The sequence below is a fragment of the Equus caballus genome, chromosome 9, assembly GCF_041296265.1.
Source record: "Equus caballus isolate H_3958 breed thoroughbred chromosome 9, TB-T2T, whole genome shotgun sequence".
Taxonomy (NCBI): domain Eukaryota; kingdom Metazoa; phylum Chordata; class Mammalia; order Perissodactyla; family Equidae; genus Equus; species Equus caballus.
This window is the reverse complement of record NC_091692.1, coordinates 69,074,819-69,102,143: the sequence shown is the minus strand read 5'-3', so window position 1 is coordinate 69,102,143 and position 27,325 is coordinate 69,074,819. Positions and strand designations below refer to the sequence as shown.

Here is a 27,325-nt window from a genome sequence, read left to right as displayed (position 1 = left end):
GGATTATGGCTAACAACCTATTTTCTCTTGCATTTGTCAATGGCTATGGAACTAAAAATAATAATGAAACATTACAAAGAATTTTATACCTAATTAAGTACATAGACTGTGTGTACTGTATTTTTCTGAGGAAATACCTGTATGCAGATGTCTGTTAAGTTCACAGTGTTTCTGTTGGGAATTCCACACTGTATTTTTGGGGCAGACCAATGTGTTGTTCACATAGACATCCAAACGCTGAAGTGTGGGGAAAAAAATTCCTACCAGAACAGCCTGTTAAAAATAAACATTTCTGTGTGTTAAGAGAATAGTGAAACAGAATATTTAGAATTTAGCACTTAAAAAATGTCTTCAACTATATATACCTTCTGTAAAAAATTAAAACTAAGTTATATGGATTTAAGATAAATGTTGAGCTAAAATTTTTACATAGACTCACATTCAACCATTCATATAGATGTCACAACTTCTCTTAATCGATGATTCTCAGCAGAAAAGTGTAATGTAAGAAAGAAATTATTAGAACAGTATCTGTAAATCAAAGAAAGTGTTCCTTCAAAAGATAACAAAGTTATCTGAAATACAGACCTTCAACTCCAGGGTAGGAGGAAATGGGGAATTCAGCAATGCTCATAATGCAATCACACAACTTAATGTTGAAAAAAATGCTTATCTCTGAGAAAAATTTGGTAGTAAGACTGATAAAAATAAGTCAAAATAACTATCCTCTCTGATTCCATTTTGCTCACTTTTCATGTTTATATTCTCCCCATTTCATGCTATCAGATATAATCACAGTAAGAAGACTGGCTATTGCACAAAGGGCAAGGAGGAGTTAAGAAGGGTCTAATAAGCTATACATAGTTTTGGAATCCTCTTTTGAGATTGTCTACAGAGGCTCAGAATATTATCAGTCACATGACTTTGTAGTTATCATTCTTAATTTTAAAATTAAAAATACTCTCTTTCATTAAAACATCCAGTGCCTATCTGAGCCAGACACTATTCTAGAAGCTCTCAACAGTCCCTGCCCTATTTGAGCTTACATTCTGGAGTGAGAAGAGAGGCAATGAATAATAGAAATAATGAAAAGTAAAGGATGAAGCATGTTAGAAGGTGGTAAGTGCTATGGAAAAAAGAAAAGGTAGATCAGGGTACGAATAAGTGGGAGAGCCAAGCGAGAAGGGGAGGCCAATCGAGAGAATGGGAGTTGAGGAGATGAGGCAGCCACCTGGGGTAGTATGTTCCAGGCAGACTCAACATGTGAGACATAAGCCCACGTGGCAGCATGTGTAGTGTGCTGAGGAACAGCACGGAGCCCAGTGTGGCTGGAGGAGTAGAATAGGTCAGAGAGCTAAGGGATGGGGGAGATTCTCACGGGGCTTTGTAGGCCATTGTGAGGATTCTGGCTCTGTACAAAGACCAATAGGGAAATTATCGCAGAGTCTGGGACAAAGGAGTGATCTGATATGACATATTTTGAGGGTATCTCTGTTGCTACTGAGGTGAGAATAGACAGTAGAGGGTGGGAAGGTAGGGCAGGAGGAGGAGTTGGGAGGCGATTGCCTTAATCCAGAGAGAGAGAATGTTGGCTCAAACTGGATGGTAGCACTGGAGGTGGTGAGAAGTGGTCAGATTCTGGATATTTTGAAGGGAGATTTTAACAGGATTTGCTGCTGGATTAGATGAGGAATGTGAGAGAAAGAGAGGAATCAAGAATGGTTCCAAGGTTTTATCTTGGGCAACTGAAAAGATGGAACTGTTATCACCTGAGAATGGGCAGGGTCTCCTTTCATTACTCCTCTCTCTGCTCCATCTTATCAGCATCCTTTCTGCACGTTCCTAACCCTCTGGGACTTTCAAGTCTCACACTCTTAGAAAAGAAAAATCTATATTACAAGACTACTGCTTAACCTCATACTCTTTTCCCACTGACAAAGTACATATAAATTTAATCATCCCAGCTGAATTCAGTTTGTACAAGGATTTGACATTATTGAAGATATTTTAGATAACTTGCTTGATTTCTGAAGTAAATTCCAAAGGTGTATTTCTGACATATGAATATAACAGCAGCATGGAAGAATGAATATATAATTCCAAGTGGCCAGTTTTAGATGTCACTATTTTATGTGAGAGTTCAGGTTTGCTTGCTGATCAAACAAATCATAGGCCTCGCTGTCACACCTCAGACACAGAGCAGCACAATCGAGTGCATATGAGGGAGAGGGGTTTGGTACTCATCCGTGCTCTCAGGCTGATGAAACCTTCCGGACTAATAGTATTTTCAGTAATACCCTGCTGGTCCTTGAAATTGAGCTGTGAGGCTCACGATGTTTGAGAGAACAGGGGAGGAGATCAAGTCCTTAGCAGATAGAAATATACGTAAATAATCAACACCGAGAACTCTTAAGAAATTATTTCTATCTTGCCTTACCTTGTTATGGTCAACATTAAGCAACATCAGTCGAAGATTCTGAGGACTGGTGCCAGTGAAGTAAACTTCATAAGAGTTGTTCAGAGCCACGATGCTATGAAATAGGGACAGTCTTCTCTGGCATGTGTATCCGGAACACCAGCCATGATCCTGGGGGCCTACAGCCACACAAAATGAAAGTTCATGTTCCGTATTATGAATGTTATTAGTGCAAAGTCTGAAGAGTAACTGTATTAAAAGTAAATTGCAGGGGTCAAGTCCAGCATTTATAGCCATTGTCCACCCACCCGTCAACCAGTGATCTAAGGTATTTCTCAAACCTTGGCTTAAAAAGGAAGTCAGGGAAGCAAGTCCTCCGCAGTCCCTTTGCTTTTACACTGCTCAGGTAAGAAGCGTCAATTAGTGTGCTGAGGATTTGTACTGGAAGGTCATTGAAAGAAATAGTAGATTTACATGTTTCTGTACTTTAATAATAATATTTAAGCCCAGGTCACATGGTGAGGAAGAAAATGCTTGATTCTCTCTCCTACCTATCAAATGTGAGTTTGGGTGGGGAACCAACTTTCTCAGATTCTTTGCTGAGAAATATGCTGTAACAGAGTTAATTTGTTAAAAGGAGAGCCTGAACTTGGAAAACATGGACACTTGTATGCCTGAATTATTGATTCATTCATTCTTTCTTTCACTTACTCACTTTGTAAATTCAATAAACTCTTAAATTTGTGTTTTATTGTCTTTAATCTTCCTTCCTTTTTTATTTTAATAAATTTTTGTTAAAGACTGTGATTATATGTTCTATTGGAAGGTCATCATCATTAATGAACTGAAGCAATCTGGGAAATAACATTCCATTAAAGCCTCTACAAAGCCAAAAGATGGTGGATGCTTTTCTACTTGAATCCAGACACTTCCAGAACAGGTGTAACGTGATTTCTGTAGCAAACTTCTCTATTTCCGTTCAGTTTTAAAGTGGCTGGGACTACACATATACAACATTGAGTGAGACATGGAATGATGAATTTTCTTGATGTATTTATTCATTAGCTTTGCTCAATTTCCTGGCTTACTCGGAATTATTATCAATATTTATAAATGAACTTCAAATCAATATAAACTTCTGAAGCTCAAGTAGAGCATAACCTTTCCCTTAGCATCCAAAATATAAGTCCTGCTTTTAAATACATTTTCTTTGTGGGGTTTGAAAACAAATAGAAAGAAATTTCTATGTATAAAATGAAAAATTTAGAGTGACGAAAGCCGTATTTTAAAAATAAATAGAATTGAATATTAAAGTGTAAAGGGAAACTTTAGTGGTATCCAATAACTTTCACCTTGGGAATTTTTTTCCCACCTAGTGTAGTGCACCCCAAGCCTCAGTAATTCTTCTAACACCTTCCTAATTTTTGCCCTGCTGTTATCATTTACTTAAGACTTTTATTTATATTGACAATGACTTTTTAAAATTCAAATTTATTTTAAAGATAAATGTCACGTCACTATTGTAAATGGGAAACTTGTATTGTCTTTCAGAAAAGGAAAATGTAAAAATAAACAGAATGAAATTTTTCTCCACCATATAAAACAGAGCAGTTTGAAAACATCTCCATTATTCATTGATTGGTCTAAAATTCTTCCCACATTCTCTCTGCTTTGTAAGATCTGAAAGGCAGCATTTGAAATTGGGTGGATTGCAGGTCTTAGAAACCAGGCAGATGGCATAGTGAGGCAAGAGAAGTGGAAAGAGACTTAAAATCATGCAATTTTGGGACACCCCGATTTAGCTCATTTTCTTCTAACACGTTTTTAAAAATGAATGTTTTTGTGGCATATTGGCCATTTTGTTGAATCTTAGAATATGTCAGTATGCGTTATGACACTGCCAGGGCAATAGAAATCTTTCTGCTCCAGGTTACGTGCCCCTTCAGCACTTGAAAGACTTTTAAGCCTCCTCAGGGACTAATCCTCAAGTCCTCAGTGCCATTTCAGGGATATACAACGAGTTCCTGCCCTCTGTTTTCAGTAGACTTTACAAGTTTATCTTATTTATTCAAAAAGTCCTGGACTTCTAAGCCGATCTGAACCCTCATGGAGACCACTGCCTTCCGTTTGTACTAGAGCTACCAATGACCAGAATGGAAGGAACCTAGGACTCTGGAGCTGGGCGAGATATTCTTGACAGTCCAAGGAATCAGGAATGAAAAACAAAACAAAACGTTGTTTCAAGATTGTCTTCCAAGAATTAATGAAAATGAAAAACAAGTAGGCTGAGAATACTCGTTCTCAAGTATTCCAAATATCACATGATCAGTTTTTTAATTTCTGTAAGACAAATTGTCTTTATGGATCACTCATTTTTTTTCTTAAAAATATTTATGCCACCTCATTACTATAGATACAAAGATCACTGAAGGAATACTTTCCTCCTCCTCTCCTTCTAATGGTCTATTTTGAATAACTGTCCTGGCTTTCTCATACGGGGGACTGCCGAGGAGTCAAGTCTCTCTGCTGCACATAGATCTTTCTTACAAACAGAAGGCAAAGAAGTCCTGATGTTTGCTAGTTTTATGTGACAAATAACTGACGAGCTATCTCCATTCAAGTAATGAAGAGCAAATGCTTTGAGTAACTCTAGTTTGCTTACATTGAACACCTACCATTAATGAGATCAACATAACCATTGCTCATTATAGCCACGGGTGAGAGTCTTCGAGTTTCCGTGTCAGAATCCAGGCTTTCAATAACCATCATTGCATATTCCATCCCAAAGCACCGATAGCTCTGCCATTCTGGAATGTATTTACAGGTTGAATCTCTAATAATTCCTAGAAACAAAAGTATATACATCTTAGCAATGAAAAAGAATCTCTTTGCAAAAGCATCCACATACTACCTTTTTCTTGTTATGTAAGATTAATAAATAGAAAACATAAGCTACTGATTGAGCACATCAATCATTAAAAATAAAAGATTGAGTGCAGCAATCATTAAAACAATTTTTTTAAATAAAAATAAAAACAATAAAAAATAGAAGTTTCATGAACTTGAGGACAAACAGAATAAGATCCAACGAACCTTTATAAGGTGCTTTCTCAGTGACAGGAATTCTACTTCCATTTGGGAATGTGAGCATCACCTTAGGAATTCTATAGTCTCCAATTCCAAACTGGCTATTTCCATTCCATTCATATTCTGCTTGAGGTATCACCGAACCAGAATTCCCCAGAAAGGAACCATCCATATCTCTAAGAAAAGATTTCCTTTTGGCATCACAAACCATGTCTACACAATCAGATGGATTCACCTTACTGTGGAGAAAAGGCGAAATATATGAACACTTAGATTTAATATCCCTCTCCTGTTTCTATCCGAAAAGAATTGATTGACTGAATCATATCATTTCTGAAAGGATTCAAAGTAGGACCAAGTAGCATATGTAATTAGCATTGTAATGAGGTCTGTTTTACATTGTGTTGATTTGGTCTGTTATTACGAATTCATTAACATTTCAAAAGGACAAGTTATACCTGTGGGATTTAAATTAGAATTTCATTTTGTTATTTCATATTGTGTTGAATGACAGAGCTCGCATTTGTGCATTCCTCACAATATACCAACATTGCCCTGTAGAGCAGGTGACCACTTACTCTGTTGTGCAGGACAGAAAAAATCCCTGTGTTGGCAGGGAAGTCTTTATATTTTCTCCCTTCCTTCTCTCTCTTTAAAAAAAACTGCATCCACTCTTTTATTTTTATTTTATTATTATTTTTTAAGGTATGCTTTTTGGTGAGGAAGACTAGCCTTGAGCTAACATCTGTTGCCCATCTTCCTCTTTTTTTTTCCTCTCCCCAAAGCCCCAGTACATAGTAGTATATCCTAGTGTAAGTCATTCTAATTCTTCTATGTGGGATGTTGCCACAGCATGGTTTGATAAGTGGTGTGTAGGTCCTAGCCCAGGATCCCAACTGGTGAACCCTGGGCCACCGAAGCAGAGCGCGTGACCTTAACCACTCAGCCACAGGGCTGGCCCCCTTTCCTTCTCTTTTTCTACGGGTCTGTAAAAACTATAAAAATATTGCATGCTTACTATAAAATAATCTAAATGCTTAATAAAAGTTCAGTCCCCTTCATCTTCTTATCTCCAACTTTTACACTCTTCATCAATTGTAGAATAATACATATTCTTAAAGACTTGCCTGTGTATAGACAAACAGATATACTTGATATTCTTAAAGACTTGCCTGTGTATAGACAAACAGATATACTTGGATTATGGCTTTTAGGCTGCATATTTTAGTAACCATTCTGTAGATATTCAAATTGTAAGAGATAAAATACTATAAATTCATCATGCTGTTCAGCCAAAGAAGGTGTTCTACCTTCATCCTGAGCCACCTAGAGTGTTGATTTTTAACTGGTTATAATAATAAAATAGCTACATATAAGAATAAAATAGCTGCATATAATAATTTGCAATGTACTACACATTGTATAGTATGTATGGTATACAGCATACTTCTACTGTATCATGATATACACTATAGGAAAATATAATTTATTCCAGAGTTACAGCAGCAAACAATAGTGGAAAGCTCAGATCTGCTGGATAGTATTCACCATCTCTCTCCCTGTTGCTATAAGGGACACATGAAGCTATAAGTTATCCCTTCTATACCATATTAGTTTTGGAGATGATTTGAATACATATTTTGTAGTGCCTGTGTTCTTTGTGTTCAAATATGTGCAGAGTGCTTCTGTGAGCAAGTCTGTGAGTGCCTACTGGTACTCTTATATTATGGCTCAGGGCTTTGTCTTATTTCAGGTTCCAAAGAAACAGAGCCTGAGCTGTGGATTTTTGTTCAAGTGAGTTACTGAGGGAATCTTCTCAAAAAGGAAGGAGAGGGCCATTTAGGGCAAGGGAAAGAACAGGGAGATGACTATGGCCTGTAGACTGGCTTCAGTCTGGTACCACAGGATCACGAATTGCCCAGAGTTGTTCCCATCTAGAGACAAGGAAGCCAGCGTTTTGTACTCCTGTATAAATTAGTTATTTTCCATGGACTGCAAGGAAGTGATGTAAGGAGAGCCTCAACCTCCCACAGCTATTCCTGTTTGGCTAAGAGCAATTTTCTGGAAAATAGGTTATTATTGGCCAACATTTAAAAAATCTGGGGACTGGTGAACTGCCTAGTAAAAGGGATCTGGGAGAGTGCCAACAGTATCCCATACAAGCACAGAACTCAAGGACACTATATCTTAAAGTGTAATATTTTCTTCATGACCTAGATATTAAAATTACATATCAAAGCTGAAAGAGTCAATGATAACTAAATAGGAGCTAGTAACTTTCTAGCGGGGAAAGGCTCTACTGAGCCAAAGAAGTTTGCAGTTTAACAGTCAAAGGAGGAGGTGCAGGGTTGTCAGCAAAACAAAATCAGATGAAATCAAACTATTTACGAAACATTGCATTTTTTCTAAAGAGACGTCTATCTAATTAATCAGGATTATTCCTTGTCTTCTCCCCATAGTGAAAATTGTCAAAGATCTCTAATAGAAAATTTCCTTCCTCCAGTGTTGTCTTACATCTAAATTCCTGGTCTGCACCTCTTAGGAGGAGCAGCAGTTATTGGCTATATTCTTTTAAGACTTAGAATCGAAGTGGCTCAGCTTCTGGAAATATTCTGACACCAGCTGACTTTTGTGATTGACAAAATCACTGTTCTAAGTTTCTACATATTCTCAGTCCCAGTGATTATAATGACTGACAATTAATTTCCAGCTACATGTTGGGGTGCACATGATAAGATATTTGAGAAGCAACAGGAAACAAAAGAGGTGAGCAAAAGGGAAGAAATGATAAAGATGTCTCTTACTCTGAATGACTATAGATTGAGAGATATTAATGTACAACACACTGCTGACCCAGTCTCTATCTTTTATGATTAATGATGGTATTATTTATGATGCACAAAAAAAGTATAAAAAAACATACATATTAAGGCCTAGCTTCTTCAACTTAACTGAAAACACAAATATATTAGTCTTAATTTTCATAATGTTGATTAAAATTTTAACGAAATGAACAGTTACTTTAATATGGAAATCAGATCTATGGCAGGGGAAGAAAATAATGGAAAACTACAATGACAAGAAAGCAAAGACTGAGTTTTCATATATTTTACCTTACATCAGGCCTATGTATAAATATTTTTGATTGTTCCATAGTATCAACCAGCTGTATGTTCTTCACATGGATTGGATGCTGTAAATCCTCATTTAAAGGGTTAGTAATGAATACCACATTAGTTTCACCTGAACAAACATTTTTAAATCCAACAAATGTTGAATCTAAAACATAAATGATAGAAAAACAATTATTTTCTATAGAGAAAGTGGTAAAATCAGTTTCATTTCATATTTCACCAAACACATCATTTAACACTGCCTTGAACATGGAGCTTTTACCTTATGTGGCAGGTAAGTCCACCACTATTTGCGGTAGATTGTTGCCTCCCTATATTAACACCAGTGAGTAGGCCTCTCTCATATATTCTCTGGGCTTGGCATATTTTCTTTCTGATTTGCTTTGGACAATGGGACAAGAGTAATTGTGGTATAAATAGATCTGAAAGGTGCTTGCGTATTAGGGCTCACTCTCTCCCAGTGTTCTTGGGAAATTCCATGACTTTCAGCATGTGAATTAGCCTAGGAGACAAGTGGCTCAATCCTCCCCATGACCCCAGCCAATGGCTAGCACCAATAGCCAGATATGGAAATGACACTGTCCTAGACTAACCAGCCCCTAGCCATCCTGTAAAGTGACGACAGCCCAAGGAATACTCCCAGGTGAGACCAGCAGAAGAACCAACCAGCTGAATAAGCCCAAATTGCCAATCCACAGAATCATGAGCTAATGAATGGTTGTTTCAAGCCTCTAAATTTTGGGGATAGTTTGTGAGGCAACAAAGGCTAACTGAAACACTATTATTCTCTTGGCTTCATTGCACATATCGTGTGGCCAAATGATAGAATTGACTGGATTTGAAAACTTAATCACCTTTGTGCTTAAAATTCAATAACTCAAAATAGAAAAAAGCAAAAGGTGACTCCAAAAATTCTTAAAATCAGTATGTGCTATGTACTACCCTGCTTGATTACATTTTCTCCCAAGAAGATACTGTATATGCATGAATATGAACCTGTAGATGAGAATTAATAAAATACCACAGAGCAGATGCTGTTTGTACCCTGTACACTCTCCTTTACCGGTCCAGTGTACCCATCTCTAGCTCCTGTAAGTGTTGGCTGCTAACCACTCACAGTTGCCTTCTCTGGAGAAATGCCCTTGACCACTTGACAACTCCCTCTCTCGAGAGATTATGCCCTCCTCAACACCACCACAAAGGAGTAGCCATGTCTCACTGGTAACGGATACAGAAGGCCCTCTTGCCTCAAGGGGGGAAAACTAAGGGGAGCGACTTCCAAAGTTCATGAAGCTGCTTCACTGCACAACGTCTGATCTGACTTGCTGGCCAGACACAGAGACCAAAGCTGAATTTCCGGTACACTACCATTCCTCAGGAAACCAAATAGTAAATTGAATTAAAATTGATTATGTCGGATTTCTTCTACTCTGGAAAGGGTAACAATTTATCCTGATTGGGATTAATTCCCATTCCTGGTATAGTTTTCCCTTTTCTACTTACAGGGACTCGGTTGGCACCACCACCCTAGGGCTCACAGAGTGATCTAACAGGATCCTGCATGCCATCACCCTGAACCAAAGAACATACTTTTAGCAAACGAGGTTCAGCAGTGTGCACATCACAGCCCTATACTGCAGCATCTGGAAACTGTCAGCCTAACAGACTGGTGGAATAGTCTCTTGAAGGCACAGCCGAGGTGCCAGCTTTGGAGATGACAACCTGCAAGAATATATTATTCATCTAAAACCAACAGCTATTAAATGGTGCTGAATTCCCAAAATATAGAAAATATGGGTATTGATGCAGGATGGGAGGAAGAATAACCTTGTTCAACAACACCCCTAGAAATCCACTTTGAAAACTTGTGTTTCCAATCATCTAATTTTAGGTTCTATGAGTCTGGAGGTCATGGTTCTCAAAGTAGGAGTGTTTCTACCAGAGAATATAGTAAGAAATCCAGCAAACATAAAGCTATGGTCACTCATGGTCCTTTGGGCTCCTTGTCAGCATATACCATTTGTCAGGGGTAATTGAGCCTGATCACTATGCAGAGGAAGGGGTGCTACCACATAACAGAGGCAGGGAGGACTATGTCTGCACTTGTATGACCCACTGGGGCTCAGGTCCTGTGTGGACTTTAACTGAGCAAGTACGGCAATCATGGCCTAACCAGGGAACAGTAACCTGGGCTTCATTACAACAGAGATGAGGAGCGTGGGTGAGGCAAGCCATCTTGACTAGCAGAAGTGTTAGCTAAGGAGGAGGGAAACTTAGAAACAGTGACGGAGGAGGGAGATGATGAATATCATTCACGGTCTTGGGACCAGCTATGGCAATGTGACCACTAATCTTCTTTTGATAACTTTTCTCGGAAATTGCGACCATCCAGAATCCTGGAGAAATCATGTCTTAGTGGAATAAACTTAATGTAACTAACTTAAGAAAAGAAGCAAGTAGATCTGAGTGGGCCAAGGATGGATTGAAGTGGATAAAGCTAGTGCACCCATCTCCCATCTCTGTGAGTATTGACTGCTAACAGCTCAGAGGGGCCCTCTTTTCCAGAGAATTAGCCTTGGTCAAACAGGAATGACATTGCCCAGGAAATTGAGGCTCTTCCCACAGGGGCAGATGTAGCCAATAACTGACTAACATGGGGGTAGAAATGGCTACCCCCCACCTAAAATGTGAGATCAACTCGGTGGCAATTAACATCCCAGAGCTCCCGGTGGGATCAAGTGAAGCTATTCTCCAGCTTATACCACACATCCTTGCTTAGCAGCTTCCCTTGTCCTGTTCTACTTCCATCCCTTTCTCCTGAGAGCATTTCTTCAAGAAAACACAGAAAAATCCTCTTCTAATGTTCTGCTTCCAGGGGACAGCCAAAGACAACCGTTATTCTTATATTTACCTTTTACGACTGTCTTATAAAAGAAGAATAGTTATTTGTGTTCATTCAAGAAGTTTTATTTATAAGGTTCCATTTTATAAAGATATTTTTATTCCTATATGATATTTATAATATTCCAGAGCATATTTTTAATTTATTGAATAACATATGTTCAACTAAAACTTACATATTATGTTAAATAATTTTTGGCAAGAGTATGCTCATTACAAGTTACTCAGTGCATTTCTGGCACTTAAAGTTCTGATGAGAATTAATATGTGAAAGCTTAGATATCTAATTCATTAAACCGCTATCTTCTAGGAGACACTGGTTAAAATGATCATGGCAGGGAGACTTGGAAAACTGAAGCAAAGAATGGCACAGTGTATTTAATGGGAAAAATGAAAATAATTGATATATTCACTACATTAATTTACATATAATTGTTACATATTTTTAAGGCGGCAGCCTGGTTCAGTGAAAGAGCAGCAGACTTCAAGCCAGAAGATCGTGATTCTAATCCTAACTCTGCCAGTAGCTGTGGGATTTTGGCAAGATTATATGAGCTCTTAAATTACATGAGTTTCAAATTTCTTCAGTTGTAAAAAAGGATAATATACAACTCTACTTATATGAAAGGGCTTTTACAACTTATAGAAACTAATTAACATTAAATCACCATACCAGTGGTTTTTCTGTTGTTTTAAAAAGAAAATTAAATGTCAATTCTTTAGTATATATACATTTTGCCAGGGAACCATTCTTCAAATCGACTCTGATGTCTGATTTCTTTGCTTGTCATATTGAGCAGATTCAAATACTAATTCATTTAAATCATTATTTTTTACTAACAATGAAACATGATTAGTTATACTCTATGTATTCTTGACGGAACATAATTGAGTAGATTTGTCAAAGACTATGTTTAAACTTGCCTGAGATGTCCAAAAGGCCACTGATGGCGTTGTAACTCATGATCCCCGCGTGGGGTTTCCGGGGTGCCATGTTATGTGCTGAAGCAAAAGTAGGCCAGCAAATCCCACTTCTCCCACCTTTTATTAAAAGAAGAAAGTTAATGAAATTTGAATATGCACTCATATGCACACCAAAATTAGAGATCTAAAATTTTCACCTGATAGCGGTCTAGAACTCCGGTGGGCAGCAGAAAGTTCAATATTGGGATCATCATTAGTTAGGACATCAGAGCAATTAAATTCAGGGCTACTTCCAACAATTAATGAGCTCTATTAAAAAGATTCAAATGGTAAAGCTTTAATAATAGCTTTTCCTTTACTGAATTCCACTGTAGCAAAACACAATGCATAAATTTGAGAAGTGCATCATTCATTAAACCAAGATGAAAAAGACGTGATTTTGCCCTGAGTGGAATGATATCAAAGTGGAGGGGGAAGACAGGCATGTAAATAATTTTATATAATGACATGTTCTGCTTCTATGATAAGAATATGTCCAGGGAACAGTAGGAACAAGAAGAGGAGGGAGTGTCAATACTACCTAAGCTGGTCCAGGAAAGACTGCACAGACGGCGTGTAAGTGAAAGTAACTGTGGCAAGATTAGCAGGTGATAACCTAGAAGAGGTGAGGGAAGCGGGGAGCAGAGGGAAGGACGGAGAGCTTCCTGGTAGAAGGCAATGAGAGCAGAGGCAGGAGGCTTGGACTAGCTGAGGGTAGAAGTCAAGGAGATCATTCGTACTGGTCCTTCAATAATTTTACCCTTCTCAGAGTCTCTCTTTCTCCTTCGTGTGGCTGTATTCATTCCTTACCTTGATTTGTACTGTTTTACTGGAAATTTTGTGAGATACAGCAGCTGGCATGTAAATCATCGAAGAAATGGCCATTCCATTGTCAACCAGGGTCACATTATAGATTTGCACACTCTCTGTGGTCTGTAATACAGCTTGTAGGTTACACAGTACAAAATGCACTCATAAAGGAAAATAGCCAATCACCATCTTGAATCAATTTACCTGAAAATAAATTCCGTAATCCCAGCATGTCCAAATGGTAAATCCCTGTATAAGAGAACATCCAGGAAGGCCGTCTTGGTTCATATAGATGCCATATAAACCTCCATGGGCTTCATTGTCAAACCACTTTTCCATGGGATTAGACTGACCTTGGAAGGAAACACAGCACCAGAGAATTAACATTACAAGTCATGTCATACAGTTTTATAAGCAGTATTGGTTAAAGTTAAAATTCCTTTAAAAATGAAATATATAATTCTGTTGCAAATTTTAACATGATGATCAAATATTTTTATGGTTCAGCCATTTATGGTTTATTCTAGTTAGTATTTACTCTTATCTTAGTTATCCTTTCAGTGTTACTCAGAATAATTGTATACTCATTTGCAAAAGTTTGGTTTAGTGTTAGCACCCTTAATTCATTACATCTGATTAAACTAAACATGAATTTCATTAGAAAGAGCATGAAGTTAGATTCAAACAAAGCTAGATTTGAAACACAATGATACCACTTGCTATCAGCAAAATGCTTCTCCTACACACCTTTTTGTTGCTTGTTCCTTCTGGTCATCCCATTTTCAAGTTGTGTCACTTCCTTACGAGGCTTTCTCTGACTACCTGATTCAAAGTAGCACCTCAGTCACTTTACACAGCACTTAAAATTTTTATCACTTGTTTTTTTTTTTAAAGCTTCAGTGCACGGTCGTGTATCCTAGTCGTTAGCTTTTCGTTCTCTATGTGAGCTGCTGCCACAACATGACAACTAACAGATGGGTGGTGTGGTTCCATGACTGGGAACTGAACTTGGGCCACGGCGGTGGGAGCACCGACTCTCAACCACTAGACCACCAGGGCTGGCTCTCACTTGATATTTTATTGTTGCTTATTTGTGAATTATCCACCTCCTCTCTCCTATTAGAATGTAAGCTTCCTGAGAGAAGACACTGTGTCTAGCTCATTCACCACCATACTCCTGGAGTCTAGAAGGTGCTCATTAAATATTTGTTGAATTAATGTATGCATGATCTTGGGAAAGTTGTTTAACTTTTTAGAACCTCAGTTTCCTCATATATAAAAAGTTTTAATGCCTACTTCAGGATCGTTTCAAAATGAAATGAAATGATTCACATAAAGTGCCTCAATAAATGGAAGCTATACTCATTACTAACATACAAGATAAGTAAAGCAGATTTTTATGAAAGTTTTACTTATGTCCATATCAGAGTAGTAACCTTAATAACTCCCTCCCAACTATGCATAAATTGGAGGATTGCCCATAATGAGCAGCACCACCTCCTAAGTTGTGCTTAGTACCAGCTCACTTGTCCAAGTCCCCCTGTGTCTGACTTCCTCCTATTTTCTATTGATTTTCCTTTGGGATTGACTTTTGACTTATGGTCTGCCTGGTTTCTATTTTGTTTCCTCCATAAGAAGGTGTTTGCATTGTCTCTTTTGGTTCCATACAATGCAGCCCCATGGACAAGTATGGCTCCACCCCTCGACCCAGCATGGGTCATAGTTCCCTTCACTATCCCAGCCTCTCACTTGTCTGGAAGATGGACTGAACAAGTTGATGTCCCATTCCAGGAAGTTAAACCCTCAATTCCTCTATGACGGCTCATATTTCAGTTGCTCTAAATCCAAAACCACCTTATAAACACTCTCAATTACTTAGGAATATCAAAATAGTCAGTGAAAAATGCATTACATGGTATTATACATATTGGTAAATATTCATATTCACAGATCATATGTGGATTTTCAAAAAAACCACAACAATACTTCAAAAAAGTTATAGAGGGGCCAGCCTGGTGGTGTTGTGGTTAAGTTCGCATGCTCCGATTCAGTGGCCAGGGCATTGAAGGTTCAGATCCCAGGTGCTGACCTACACACAGCTCATCTAAGCCATACTGTGGCAGCATCCCACATACAAAATAGAGGGAGATTGGTACAGATATTAGCTCAGGGACAGTCTTCCTCAAGCAAAAGCAGGCTTGGCAACAGATGTTAGCTCAGGGCCAATCTTTCTCATCAAAAAAAAAAAAAAAGGTTGTAGAGAAATTACATATTTAAAATCTTAAGTCAAAGAAAAGCCACTTTAAGCTGTTGGGAAGTAAAATAGCTAATAAGAGACTATATCAAGGATTCAGTTAAATCTGTTGACAAAGTTGTTTTAGTTCTTCAAAGCACATTTTGCACCAGAATAAAATTAGCTTAGGTCCAACAATTTTTCAATTTACAGAAAAAATGCTGATTCAAAGAATCTTAGAAATAGCTACAGAGATAAAAATGTGAACTGTAGAGGGATATAAATCTTTCAGAGAAAATTCCATTTCCCTTAACTAAGTTTCTCAAGAGGCAAAGCCTGCAGCTCTATTATTTTTTACTTTTTTGATCCGACAATTCATTTTTTATCCAATAATTCATTTACCTAGTTGAAAAGTCAGGAAGTTATAAAAAGTTATACAATAATAAGTCACCAGTCACCCTGTTCCCACTCACCTTCTATGACTTTTTGTTTTTACACTTTCAGCGTTTCTTTATGTAAACACAAATACCATACATATTCTTATTTCCTTCCCTTTCTTCCACAAAATATATTAGACACAACACAGTATTATATATACTGTTCTGAAACCTCCATATATCACTCTAGAATATCCTGGAGATTTCTCTGTATCAATATGTAGATATGTATCCTCTTCCTTCATTTTTAGAGGGGCCTAGTGTGCCAAGGTTCAGCTATATAACTAGCCCACCGTTATTGGACATAAGGTAGCTTTCAGTTTTCTGCTAGTACAGACAATGCCGTGATGAATAACCTTCTTCACAAATCCTCTTCCAACTGTTCTAGGGGCAAATGTTAGTTAGCTTACCAGAAGTGGGAATGCTGAGCCAAAGGGAAATGCCCTATAATTTTGGTAGGTATCGCCATATTCCCCTCTGTAGGGGTTGTATCATTTTGTCTTTTAACCAGCAACGTGTAAATGTTCTTGTTTCTCCACAGCCTTACCAAGAGATCAGTTGTTTAGTTAAATCTTTTTTGTTTTTCTTGAGGAAGATGAGCCCTGAGCTAACATCTGCTGCCAATCCGCCTCTTCTTGCTGAGGAAGACTGGCCCTGAGCTAACATCCGTGCCCATCTTCCTCTACTTTATATGTGGGACACCTACCACAGCATGGCTTGACAAGTGGTGCCATGTCCGCACCCGGGATCCGAACCGGCAAATCCCGGGCCACCAAAGAGGAACGTGCGAACTTAATCACTGCGCCACCAGCCCCAGTTAATTCTTAATTTTACTCATCTGATAGAGAGAAACGTATCTTAGAACTGTTTACGTTCTTTGATTTTTTCAGGCTTGCAGGTTTAACACGTGAACAATGAGCATTTATTCCTTTAAAGTGGAAGCATAAACAGTGGTGTGTCCCTAGAGGCATCTATCTCTGTGCTTTGAAGCGCTGCTTTTGTGAAAGTGGTAGTGGAGTGAGGTACTCACTGTTCCAATACCAGCCAAATCAAAAACTGAAGTTGCTGTTAGAGTTTTTGGATCATAAACATGGGAAACAGTTACCCTTAAAAGCCTGTTTATTGGGCAGGGGGATCTAGTCTTCTTTTATTCCCTTGATACTATTGGTCAAAAGCCCTTGTCCTATTCTGTCTGCCATCTCTCTGCTGATCCCCTTTCTGTCTATTTTCATTTATCCCACTGCTTCTTGCCCAAGTTACTTTCTTTCACTCCTATTGCGTCTTTCCAGTTCCATTGGACCCAACTGTCCCCCATCTTCTCCTTTACCCTTTCTTGTTCTCCGTTACACCCCCTGGTTCACTCTGTCTCTCTGGGTATCTCTCTTTGATTTTCTCTTTCCTCCTCATCTCCCTCGACAGTCACAAGGATAGAATCAAGATACTCCTTGTCCAGGAAGAGCTCATTCCAGTGGGATCAGGAATGCAAACAGACTCTGGCAGGGAGAGCCAATGGGATACAGGACACGGGAGTATCACAAGGACAGGGCTGGTCACCTCCCTCAGCCTGGGGCTCAGGGACCCTCCTGAGGTGGTGACTTGAAGGGGATGCCTGGGGAGCAGCAAGGCCCAGCCCCAGGAGGACGAGGATGGGGAAGAGGTCTCGGAAGAGGACTCAGGGCTGCAGAATCCTAGGACCAGGGGAGAGCCTGGCATTATGGGGTTGCCTGAGAGGGGTGACGTGGGTGAAGGGTGAGAAGAAAATCGGGTTTACTTTTTTCTGTAAATCCAATATTATTTGAAATAATTTAGCTTGTTGAGCTCTTTCAATGTCCAGGAGGAGGAGATATTATATATTCAACTTATAAACTATAACTATTTATTTAATAAATTTGGAAAAGTGATTTCCTAGTTTTAGGGACTCTATGCCAAAAACTTACTTGAGCATGGTTCACCATCAATGCGGAATCCTGCCCTTCCAAATCCAGCCACGACGTTATTTTGTAAGACTGTATTGGTCCCTCTATTTACCTAGTACAATGATAAAGAAAATGCTTTGGGTCATACTCTTAAACAATTATACAGTGAGAGCAAGTATGCAACATACACAGGAAAACTCAGGAGGAAAAATTTAATTCATTATTCGCCCATTCAAATTTATAAAACAAATGGAGTATTGCAACTACCTTAGGTTCTTGCTGTAAAATCATCACCTCATACCATACCTTAGACTTCATTAGAAAACTGCATTAAACAAAATTTTTTTTATTTCAATCACAAAATTCACTGGATGTGGTTCAATATTTACAGACGATAGACCAAATTCCAGCATTATAGTAAGGTTACAATGATTTTATGACTCTTTTTGGGGATATTCTGTTATCAATTTGATTTATTAAAAAAAGACAACTCTTGTTTCTTTCTGCTCTGTATGTTCATTCTTGTCCTGTGTTCACTGTGTCTCCCTCTTAACAGCCTATAGCATGTAGCCAAAGCAAAAGTTTCCTATTCTTTGACCTATTTATTGAATATATTTTGTTTTCTGAATTTTATTCAATTCATTTACCAGGTCTAGTAGTCCAGGTTTGCTCGTATTTCTCTCTACTCAAAAGTTCTTTTTCTCTGTAACCTGAAACTTAGTGCTTGATTATATACAGGCACAAATTGTTTTCTAAAGCCCTGGTTTCCAAAATGGAGTCAGCACACTGCAGGGAATGCACAAAAGATCCTTGAGAGTATGGGAAGGAAACAGTAGCATTTCTATTTGTATTTCTCTGGCAACTTTTAATCTTTCTACTTGTGTGTGTTATAGTGTGTATAATCAAATCACGTAACTGGTACATGCGGATAATTTGTGAAAATTTACAAATAAATAAACATATGTATATTAAAAAAAGACAACTATGGCAATTACAGTGGACCATAAGATTCAACAGCAGCATTCACTAGTTTAAATAAAATAAAAAATCTGGGTTACCATGAGTGTTAGGTAATTACTAAACAATTTTATTTTATGAGCCAAGTCAAAGTGGTAGAAAAGGAAAAGTATAGAGCACAGAAGATTTAGTTCTTGCCTATGGCGTCAGCAAAACAGTCAAAATCTCAATTATTTAAAGCATATTAAACACTTTTATTTTTAAAGATTATGATAAAAATCAAGTTAAATGAAATTCATTAAAGTAAAATAAGCTCTTTTTCTTTCAAAAGATATAGATAACTTTAAAGATTTGAAATGGACACTTGATTACATTCTAACATCTATAAATAGATGAAAAGAGAACATTATTACCTCATAAATGTAACTAAGTCCCAGGCTTTCAGATTTTACTTTAAAGTGATTATCAACAGTTGCACAAAAACAGAACTCAATCCTTATCTTTCAAAGAGAGCTATTTTTAATTCCTTTCTGTTCCTATGGCATAGGTAAGTAAAATAAAAACAAGAGGAAGCTGTGTTTCCTCCAAATCCTTTTTCTGCATTTTCTATTTTCTTCCCTGTAATCTACTCTTCACCTAAATAAAGACCTTTAGTAATTGAAGAAACTTCCCGGGAAACAAGAAAGGTCCAATTGCTAATATCAGATAATTGTAAAAAGCTTTGCATATAGAATCATAAGAATTTTAGATGAGAGATTTTAGAAATTCTGTAGTCTATCATTCTAATTTTCCATATAAGGAAGTAAACTTACTCCAGAGTTAAGTAGTAATATGTGGAAAGCACTCAGTCCCTTAGCAGCAGAGAGACCCTATACTAGAACTTGAAAGCGATAATGTTGGAGAAGCAAGAAAATAAGAGAACTATTTAAACCAATGGACATCAACACAAAGAAAAATCCAATAGCTATTGGCGCTCACAACATCTTTCAAGAAAATTCATTCGCTCCTTTAATTAGCTCATTCTATTAGTTCATCAATATTTACCTAAGGAAGAAATGGTTTTCAATAACATTTTGAGATTTACAATTTCTACAGAAAGTATAATGTTCAATAAGGAAATTATAAATTATAACTTTGCATGATTATAATTATAAATTTGTTCACACTACCTCAATTGCTGCGTGCCAGAGAGTTGAACTTAGATCTTTTCTGTTCTGATAGGTTCCTGGCCAAACCGAAAGTGCAACCAAATTTCCTCGGACTCTGTTGGCATCCCCCCATATTCTTATGCCTGTACAAAAAAGGAAAATCCCACCAAATACATATAAATTTGTAATAAATACTATAGGGGAATGTCTTTCATTTTTTTCCATGAAATTAATTTTCCTGTTTGAGCCTGACAAATGAACCCCTGATTTTAGAGCGAGGCTTCAATAGTGAAATTCTGCCTCCTTAATAGACTACCTGAATTAGAATCTTCTGGGGTGCTTGTTAAATATGTGGGTCCACAGGCACCACTTCAGATTTTAACAAACACACGCATAAATTTATACACATTAAATGTTTGTATTATGCTTTATACTGATATTCAAAACAGGATAATCTGCAGGGCCAGCCCAGCGGTGCAGCGGTTAAGTTGGCATGTTCCGCTTCTGCTGCCTGGGGTTCACCGGTTCAGATCCCAGGTGCGGACATGGCACCGCTTGGCAAGCCATGCTGTGGTAGGCGTCCCATATATAAAGTAGAGGAAGATGGGCACAGATGTTAGCTAAGGGCCAGTCTTCCTCGGCAAAAAGAGGAGGATTGGCAGCAGATGTTAGCTCAGGGCTAATCTTCCTCAAAACCCACTCCCCCCCACCAAAAAAAAAGATAATCCCCTAAAATTGAACAGAATTTTTATAAAATAATAATCTTTATTTGTGAATCATCTTTTTGATTGATATGTAAAGAGTATTTTAAGTCACAATAATTTAAACTATTCATGATTAGGTAACCCGCAGGAGATCATGGTCTGGTGAATAATTCTTCTAGAGCTGTTCTGTCCAATATGGTAGCCATAGCCACATGTGACCACTTAAATTAAGTACAACTAAAATTAACAACCCAGTTCTTCAGTCACACTAGTCACATTTCAAGTGCTTAATGACCACATGTGGTTTAGCAATTACCATATTAGCACAGATATAAACCTTTTCTATTGCAGAAAGATTAATGGGACAGCGTGGCCCTAGAGTTTGCAGACAAAATTGCCTCAGAAAGACCTACAATTTAGATGAAATATTATTATATTACCTTCCCCCACTGTAAAGTGGATGATGTTATCATCTATGTCCAATCCATCTGTCCCAAACACACCGATTGCTGGGGAAAAGCCATTGTGAAAAGCACAGCCTCGAATATAAGATGAGCCGTGTTCTTGAATCTATAAAACATCGAGATTCAGTGAACACTTAAAAAATAAAATTAAAATACATCTACAGAAAAAAATTAAAGTAGGCGATTTTCAGGAAACAAACCTTGATAAATAAGATACTCAATTTACATTCCATTAAAGGAGATGATTTCCCAGTAGGTCTTTTAATGCTGGGAAATTTCCATGTATCTTGAGTTTATGATTAAATCAAGCAAAAAAGTTTGCTTACTTAAAATACACACAAAACATTCTCAAGTACTTTCCCGTGCATTTATATCTCTATCATTATAAAATGCTAATGTACTAACAATTCTTTTTCAGAATATTTTACTATATGATGAACAGGGATTTGTTTTTGTAATTACAAAGGTTGATGCTCTCAGCAGCTGGTCACAATTCAAATGTCTATAGGAACCAGTCTATGAGCAAGTTAGGGATTTCAATTTTAAACCTACAAGATTATTTTTTATTTCCATAGGAAATATGAACTCTCTCATTTTTTCTTAAATCACTAGCCCTCTCAGAATATTTATTTTCCTCTTTTTGACATGGATGGATGTCATGGATGGATGGATGGAGGCATGGATATACAGACATGTTTCATTTGAGAAGTTTAAGCAATACTCACATTAATAAAAACTATTTGGAAATATTTTTGGTCATTGCAATGTAAAATATAGGTGTGAAATACTATTATAGATCTTCATTTCTTTCGCCTTCTGTGCTCCTCTTTTTATGGATTTTTACTAAGCATAAATAAATGCATGAAATGTGTAGAATCAAATGCTGATGAGTCTAAAAAAGTTAATGGGAAAAGTACCTAAGAAAATCTTATTATATTAGATGGTGGTCTTAGCAATTCTAAGATATGAGTTAAATGAAAATAAAGTTAAAATCCAAATATTTTATTTTGAATATATGCAAAAGTTAAAAATAAAGTACGAACCTGTCCTAGGTTGAGAAATGTTACCGCGTATCTTGGGTCTGTGCTATCCCTGAAGCCTTCTTGGCCACTGTGATAAAATTCCACATTACTTAGTCTAGCATTTCCTAGGTGGGGAGAGGAAGGATTAAATTTTTTTTCTTGAGACAGAATAAAAAATTTGTGAAAAGCTACCAAAGTTGTTGTAATTTTCCGCATTACAAATTTGTTTTCAGATTTTTCATAGAAATCTCATTAGTTTTTCTTTGCTCCTTTAATCCAAATACAGCCGTATTGCTGAACTTTTCTTCACTGCTTTCCCCAAGAGCCTTTTTAGACATTTTTTTGCCTGATTGCCTCCCCTCCTCATGAAATTTTAATACCACAGATATACTATACATCTGTTAATGTATGGTGGCCCTTTGGAAGGCTGCAAACCGTTGTTTATCTAAGGTTTTTTGGTCCCCAAAGAATCAATTTTCACCCCCCAGGTGGTGATATTTTCCCTGTCAAGAATGCGTGACATAAGGCACAAGATATAATTTACTTGACATTTCAATTTTGATGCTTTAAAGAACTTTTACATAATCTCTTCCAGAATATGCATTGCCAAGTAGCTGTTGATCAGTTTGTCATAAGTATCATTGAGGAGACAAGAGGCAATTTCATAGATGAGTAGTAACAGCAACAACAATCCACGAGGGATTACTCTGCGCCAAGCGCTGTACACATTGCTTAACAGGCAATGTGTGGTTTAATTCTCATATAACACTCTACGAGTTAGGAATTTTTATTATTCCTATCTTCTAGACAAGGAAACTGAGGCACAGAGATTCATGGCTGGGAAAAAACAATAGAGGATATTCCTTGTTTCAAAAACTGATATCTAATAAAGTGCATTGGAGAAGAGTTACTTTGTACTAGAAGAGAAAAGCCTGTCTCAAAATCCATGGGCCAGCAATTGGATGTATGGTAGAGAACACAAGGATAATAAGATAGAGACAAAGAAATGGTTGTTACAGACCACCTGGACCTACAAAAGCCATAGATGTGTTTACTTACATTACAAAATAATTTACAGGAGCAAGGAAAGTTTGTCATGGGAATAAGGTCTATCATGGGATTTGAAGTGAAACAGACATGGATTAGTATCCAAGGTCACAGCAATTTCATCCCTCTAATCATCTGTTTCTTTATCTTTCAAAGGGGGAGAATACCTATGCCACAGCACTATGAGGGTTAAATGAAATAATATGTGTTAAATGCTTAGCACAGTGCCTGGGATCTTACATCATGATCATCATTACCATCATCACCGCCAGTTAAGCGTCTGTTGGCAGATTACGACCAACAGGTAGAAGTTATAGTTGGATAGCTGATGACCCAAATAAAGATTTTCTAGTTAGAGCTGTTGTAAAGTAGAGTAGCAGCATTGCGAACAAGTGAGGATCTGCTGAAACAGTTCAAGTCAAGAACAGATGATCCACTCCTGGTACTGAGATTTGGGGATCCAAACACCACCTTCCAATACAAAGAACCACAGTTACGTGGAGGAACACTTAGTATTCCCAGTCTCAGAAAAAAAAAAATTACACTATGTGTTTGCCATATCAGAAAGTGAAGAGGCTTATAAAAGCTAAGCCAAAAGGATGCCACAAGAACTTAGGCATCAACCTGAAGAGGTTTTAAAGGTCAACAATGGGGCATTTCATTTTGAGTATGAATAAGATTAACAATCACAATGGATTAGAACATATCAAATATGTTTAAATCCACGGAGCTCATAATGATGCTAATAAAACAAAAACTTCTTGTCACCTTTGAAGGATGCTTAGGAAGCAACTCATTATTTTGAAAACTGGTTAATAAGAGGAAAGAATCAATCATTTTTCTTACATTTCCTATAAAAACTGTCCTTCAGGGTTGTCAAACAGTTGTTTGGGAAAGCTTCTCTTTATGGATGTATTCTAGATTATAAACGAGGAGTGAATGGCAGAATGAAAATATCACCATTTTAAACCTCAGTGATTTAACAGATCCAGGCAATGATTATTAATATCTGCTAACATCACAAAAGGAGAAATAGTCATACATTAAGTGCCTACTAATGGACAAATACACCACCAACTATGAAGAATTCTTGCCTAAAAATTGAGTCTAACCATTTTTCTAGTTCTAAGCTACCTATGCATAGAAAATACAAGGGAGGCAGGAACAAGTTAAATTCTAGGGACGCAATCACCAAATTCTAGACTGTTGGGAACACTAGGACAGATGACCTGGCTTCTTTTATAAGTAAACTGCAAGGAAAGACACATGAATCAAAGAGACTTAAGATTCATAAGCAATTGCAGCAGAGATCTTACTTCAATACTTATTTTAACAAAGAAAGTACAAGAGAAAAAAAGAAAGAAAAGGAGAGAGAGAAATAAAGAAAAAGAAAAAACTGGGGGAATTTGAACAATCATTTGATGATAAGGAATTATTACTAACAATTTTGGGTCTTATAGACTTTTAAAAAAACTCAGAGCTACATAATAAACTATTTCTAGATGAAATAATATGTGGTTGCTTTATTTACAGTAGCCAAGATATGGAAACAACCTAAGTGTTCATCAATGGATGAATGGATAAAGAAGATGTAGTATGTATAAACAATGGAATATTATTCAGCCATGAGAAAGAAGGAAATCTTGCCATTTGTGACAACATGAATGGACCTTGAGGGCATTATGCTAAGTGAGATAAGTCAGACAGAGGAAGACAAATACTATATGATATCACTTATATGGGGAATCTAAAAAGGCTAAATTTGTAAAAACAGAAGGTAGAATGGCAGTTACCAGGAGCTGGGGGTGGGGAATTGGGAAGAGGTTGTTTAAAGGGTACAAACTTGCAACTGGTAGATAAATAAGTCCTGGAGACCTAATGCACAGCATAGTGATTACAGTCAACAATACTGTATTAAAAACTTCAAAGTTTCTAAGAGACTAGATTGTAATTGTTCTCACCACAAAAAAGAAATAATAATTATGTGACATGATAGAAGTGTTACCTAATGCTATGGTGTTAATCATATTACAATATATAAATGTATCAAATCAACACGTTGTATACCTTAATATATATATGGCTTCTTCAAAATAATCCCAGGGTTTGAAGAGAGTGGGTGGGCGTATAGATGAAAAAAGATTGACCAAAGTTGATAATTATGGTAACTGGTGATGAGTACATTGGGATTTATTATGTCATTTTCTCTATATCATTTTCTGGTATATGTTTGAAGTTTTCCTTCCAACAAAAATAACAGATCTATTGTGCTTGTTACAAAATGAATTCTGTTTGGATGAGAGGCTGGGCTGGCTGTTACCTAAGGTCATTGTTAATTTGATAATTCTTATTGTCTATGAAGGTAAAATAAGTAGAATAATGTTAGGGATTTGGTTTTGGAGGATCTCTCCTGGGTTACATAATCCCTCTTAAGGCTTTATTTTTCCATGTGCTAAAAACAAGACCCAAAATGGAGTCACTTATGCTAAGCCCACATCACTAAACCAAGACTTAACTTAATTACAGTTTTGGCTTTCCCAGAAATGGAATCTTAAACCAGTCAATCTAGATTGCCCGATCCACACTAGTTGGGTAAGCTGCCTGATAGACCTCTGGTATCCCCTAAAGGAAAGTAATTTTGCAGTAACCAATCTGCTTTTTTGTCTACCATAACTTCCTCGAGCCTGCTCCCCTCTGCCTGTAAGAGTCTTTCACTTTGTACAGCATTTTGTAGAAAAGTCTTTCATTTTGTATAGAAAGGAGCTCCTGCTAGATTGGATGCTACCAATTCATGAATCATTGAATAAAGCCAGAACGATCATAAAAATTTACTCAGTTGAATTTTGTTTTTTAACACGTGTGACTCTATGAAGAAGTGAGAATTATTTAAGAACTGACTAAATACTGAAGACATCATGTTATATTTCATTTAGGAAAATAAATTGAATTCGTACCAACCTTTAAATGTCATCATGTTTTCAGTGAATGAGCTGACCAGGACACGTGCACCAAATGATTCCTTAAACCAACCTGGATAATCTTCGCCAAGTATTTTGATGTTCCTACTCAGTATGCCAACATCGGCTGCTAATGTGTAGCTCTGAGTGGTTCCAGGAACATGGTATCTTTCAGCTGCAAAGAAAGACAGCTAGATTACTACCAATGCTGGGAAATAACTGTCTTCATTAGTTTCTTTGCAGTTGACAGGCTACATAACTTTCTAACATACCAAAGTCAACACAAATGCATGAATTGATTAGAGTTGCATGCTTAAATGTATATAGATGACAGACTGAAATTATGATACCTCTTTATTTATAAAATAAAATATAATCAAAAGCATTTCTTTTATTTACACCAAAAAGATTTTTATAATCAGCAATTATGAAGTTATTGCTTCAGAGGCAGTTTGCAACCACTTCAAATTATACCCGAAAACACTGTTACAAGGCAAGTTGAGAAGCTTAATGTAATTTTGATAGGTGAGGAAATGAGGTAGAGACATAAAAGAATTTGCTCAAGGCCATGTGGAGAATCAGCGACACATAGATCTTATCTCTCCTGACATCTAAACCTTGGTTTGTTCCGCTTCTCCTGTGACATATTTTGCATCCACCACAATTCTTTATAAATATGTAGTAGCATACCAAACACAGTCTGTAAATTTACATCTTCATGATTTGTAAAACATAAATTATCTTCTAAGTTTCTAGAAATCTTATTCAAAACTTCTGGACAAGCAAGGGCATTTCAAACAGAGAAATGTTTGATAGTTTAAATGAAAGAACCTGTAAGGTCAAGCTTCAAAAACCATTTGTTTTACAATTAAAAAGTTCTTCCATGAAATCTTTTCCTTTTGATTTAAAGAAAAATAAGTGATAGAGAATGATAGACACATGTGCTGCTGTCAAAATATTGCTTTAAGAAGTTCTTGTAAGTTTCTTTTGTATGTGAGTCAAGTGTCTGCTCGTCTATCACCCTGCCTTACAGCTGGAGTTCTCAGGAGCGTCCGAAGCTTTTCTAACATCACACTCCTGTGTGCTCCCACTTCCTGGGATTCAGATGAAGGTAGCATGCCAAATGGGG

At 37.2% G+C, this 27,325-nt stretch overlaps 1 protein-coding gene across 4 annotated transcripts in view; it reads right to left on the bottom strand.

The window, feature by feature from the left end:
* PKHD1L1 (PKHD1 like 1) overlaps positions 1 to 27,325 on the bottom strand; it is a 150,401-nt gene that overhangs the window by 15,021 nt on the left and 108,055 nt on the right. For all 4 annotated transcript variants that reach the window (XR_011421351.1, XR_011421352.1, XM_070221703.1 and 1 more), the window contains exons 59-72: positions 26,198 to 26,371; positions 22,214 to 22,317; positions 21,147 to 21,276; positions 20,024 to 20,145; positions 17,919 to 18,009; positions 13,516 to 13,664; positions 13,312 to 13,434; positions 12,660 to 12,771; positions 12,463 to 12,579; positions 8,617 to 8,782; positions 5,510 to 5,742; positions 5,092 to 5,259; positions 2,438 to 2,595; positions 138 to 273 (exon numbers count right to left, since the gene is read on the bottom strand). Coding sequence is in view for 2 of the 4 variants with exons in the window: in XM_070221703.1 (XP_070077804.1) it covers positions 138 to 273; positions 2,438 to 2,595; positions 5,092 to 5,259; positions 5,510 to 5,742; positions 8,617 to 8,782; positions 12,463 to 12,579; positions 12,660 to 12,771; positions 13,312 to 13,434; positions 13,516 to 13,664; positions 17,919 to 18,009; positions 20,024 to 20,145; positions 21,147 to 21,276; positions 22,214 to 22,317; positions 26,198 to 26,371 (1,983 nt within the window). In the remaining 2 variants the exon portion in view is untranslated. The remainder of the gene's footprint in view (positions 1 to 137; positions 274 to 2,437; positions 2,596 to 5,091; positions 5,260 to 5,509; positions 5,743 to 8,616; positions 8,783 to 12,462; positions 12,580 to 12,659; positions 12,772 to 13,311; positions 13,435 to 13,515; positions 13,665 to 17,918; positions 18,010 to 20,023; positions 20,146 to 21,146; positions 21,277 to 22,213; positions 22,318 to 26,197; positions 26,372 to 27,325) is intronic.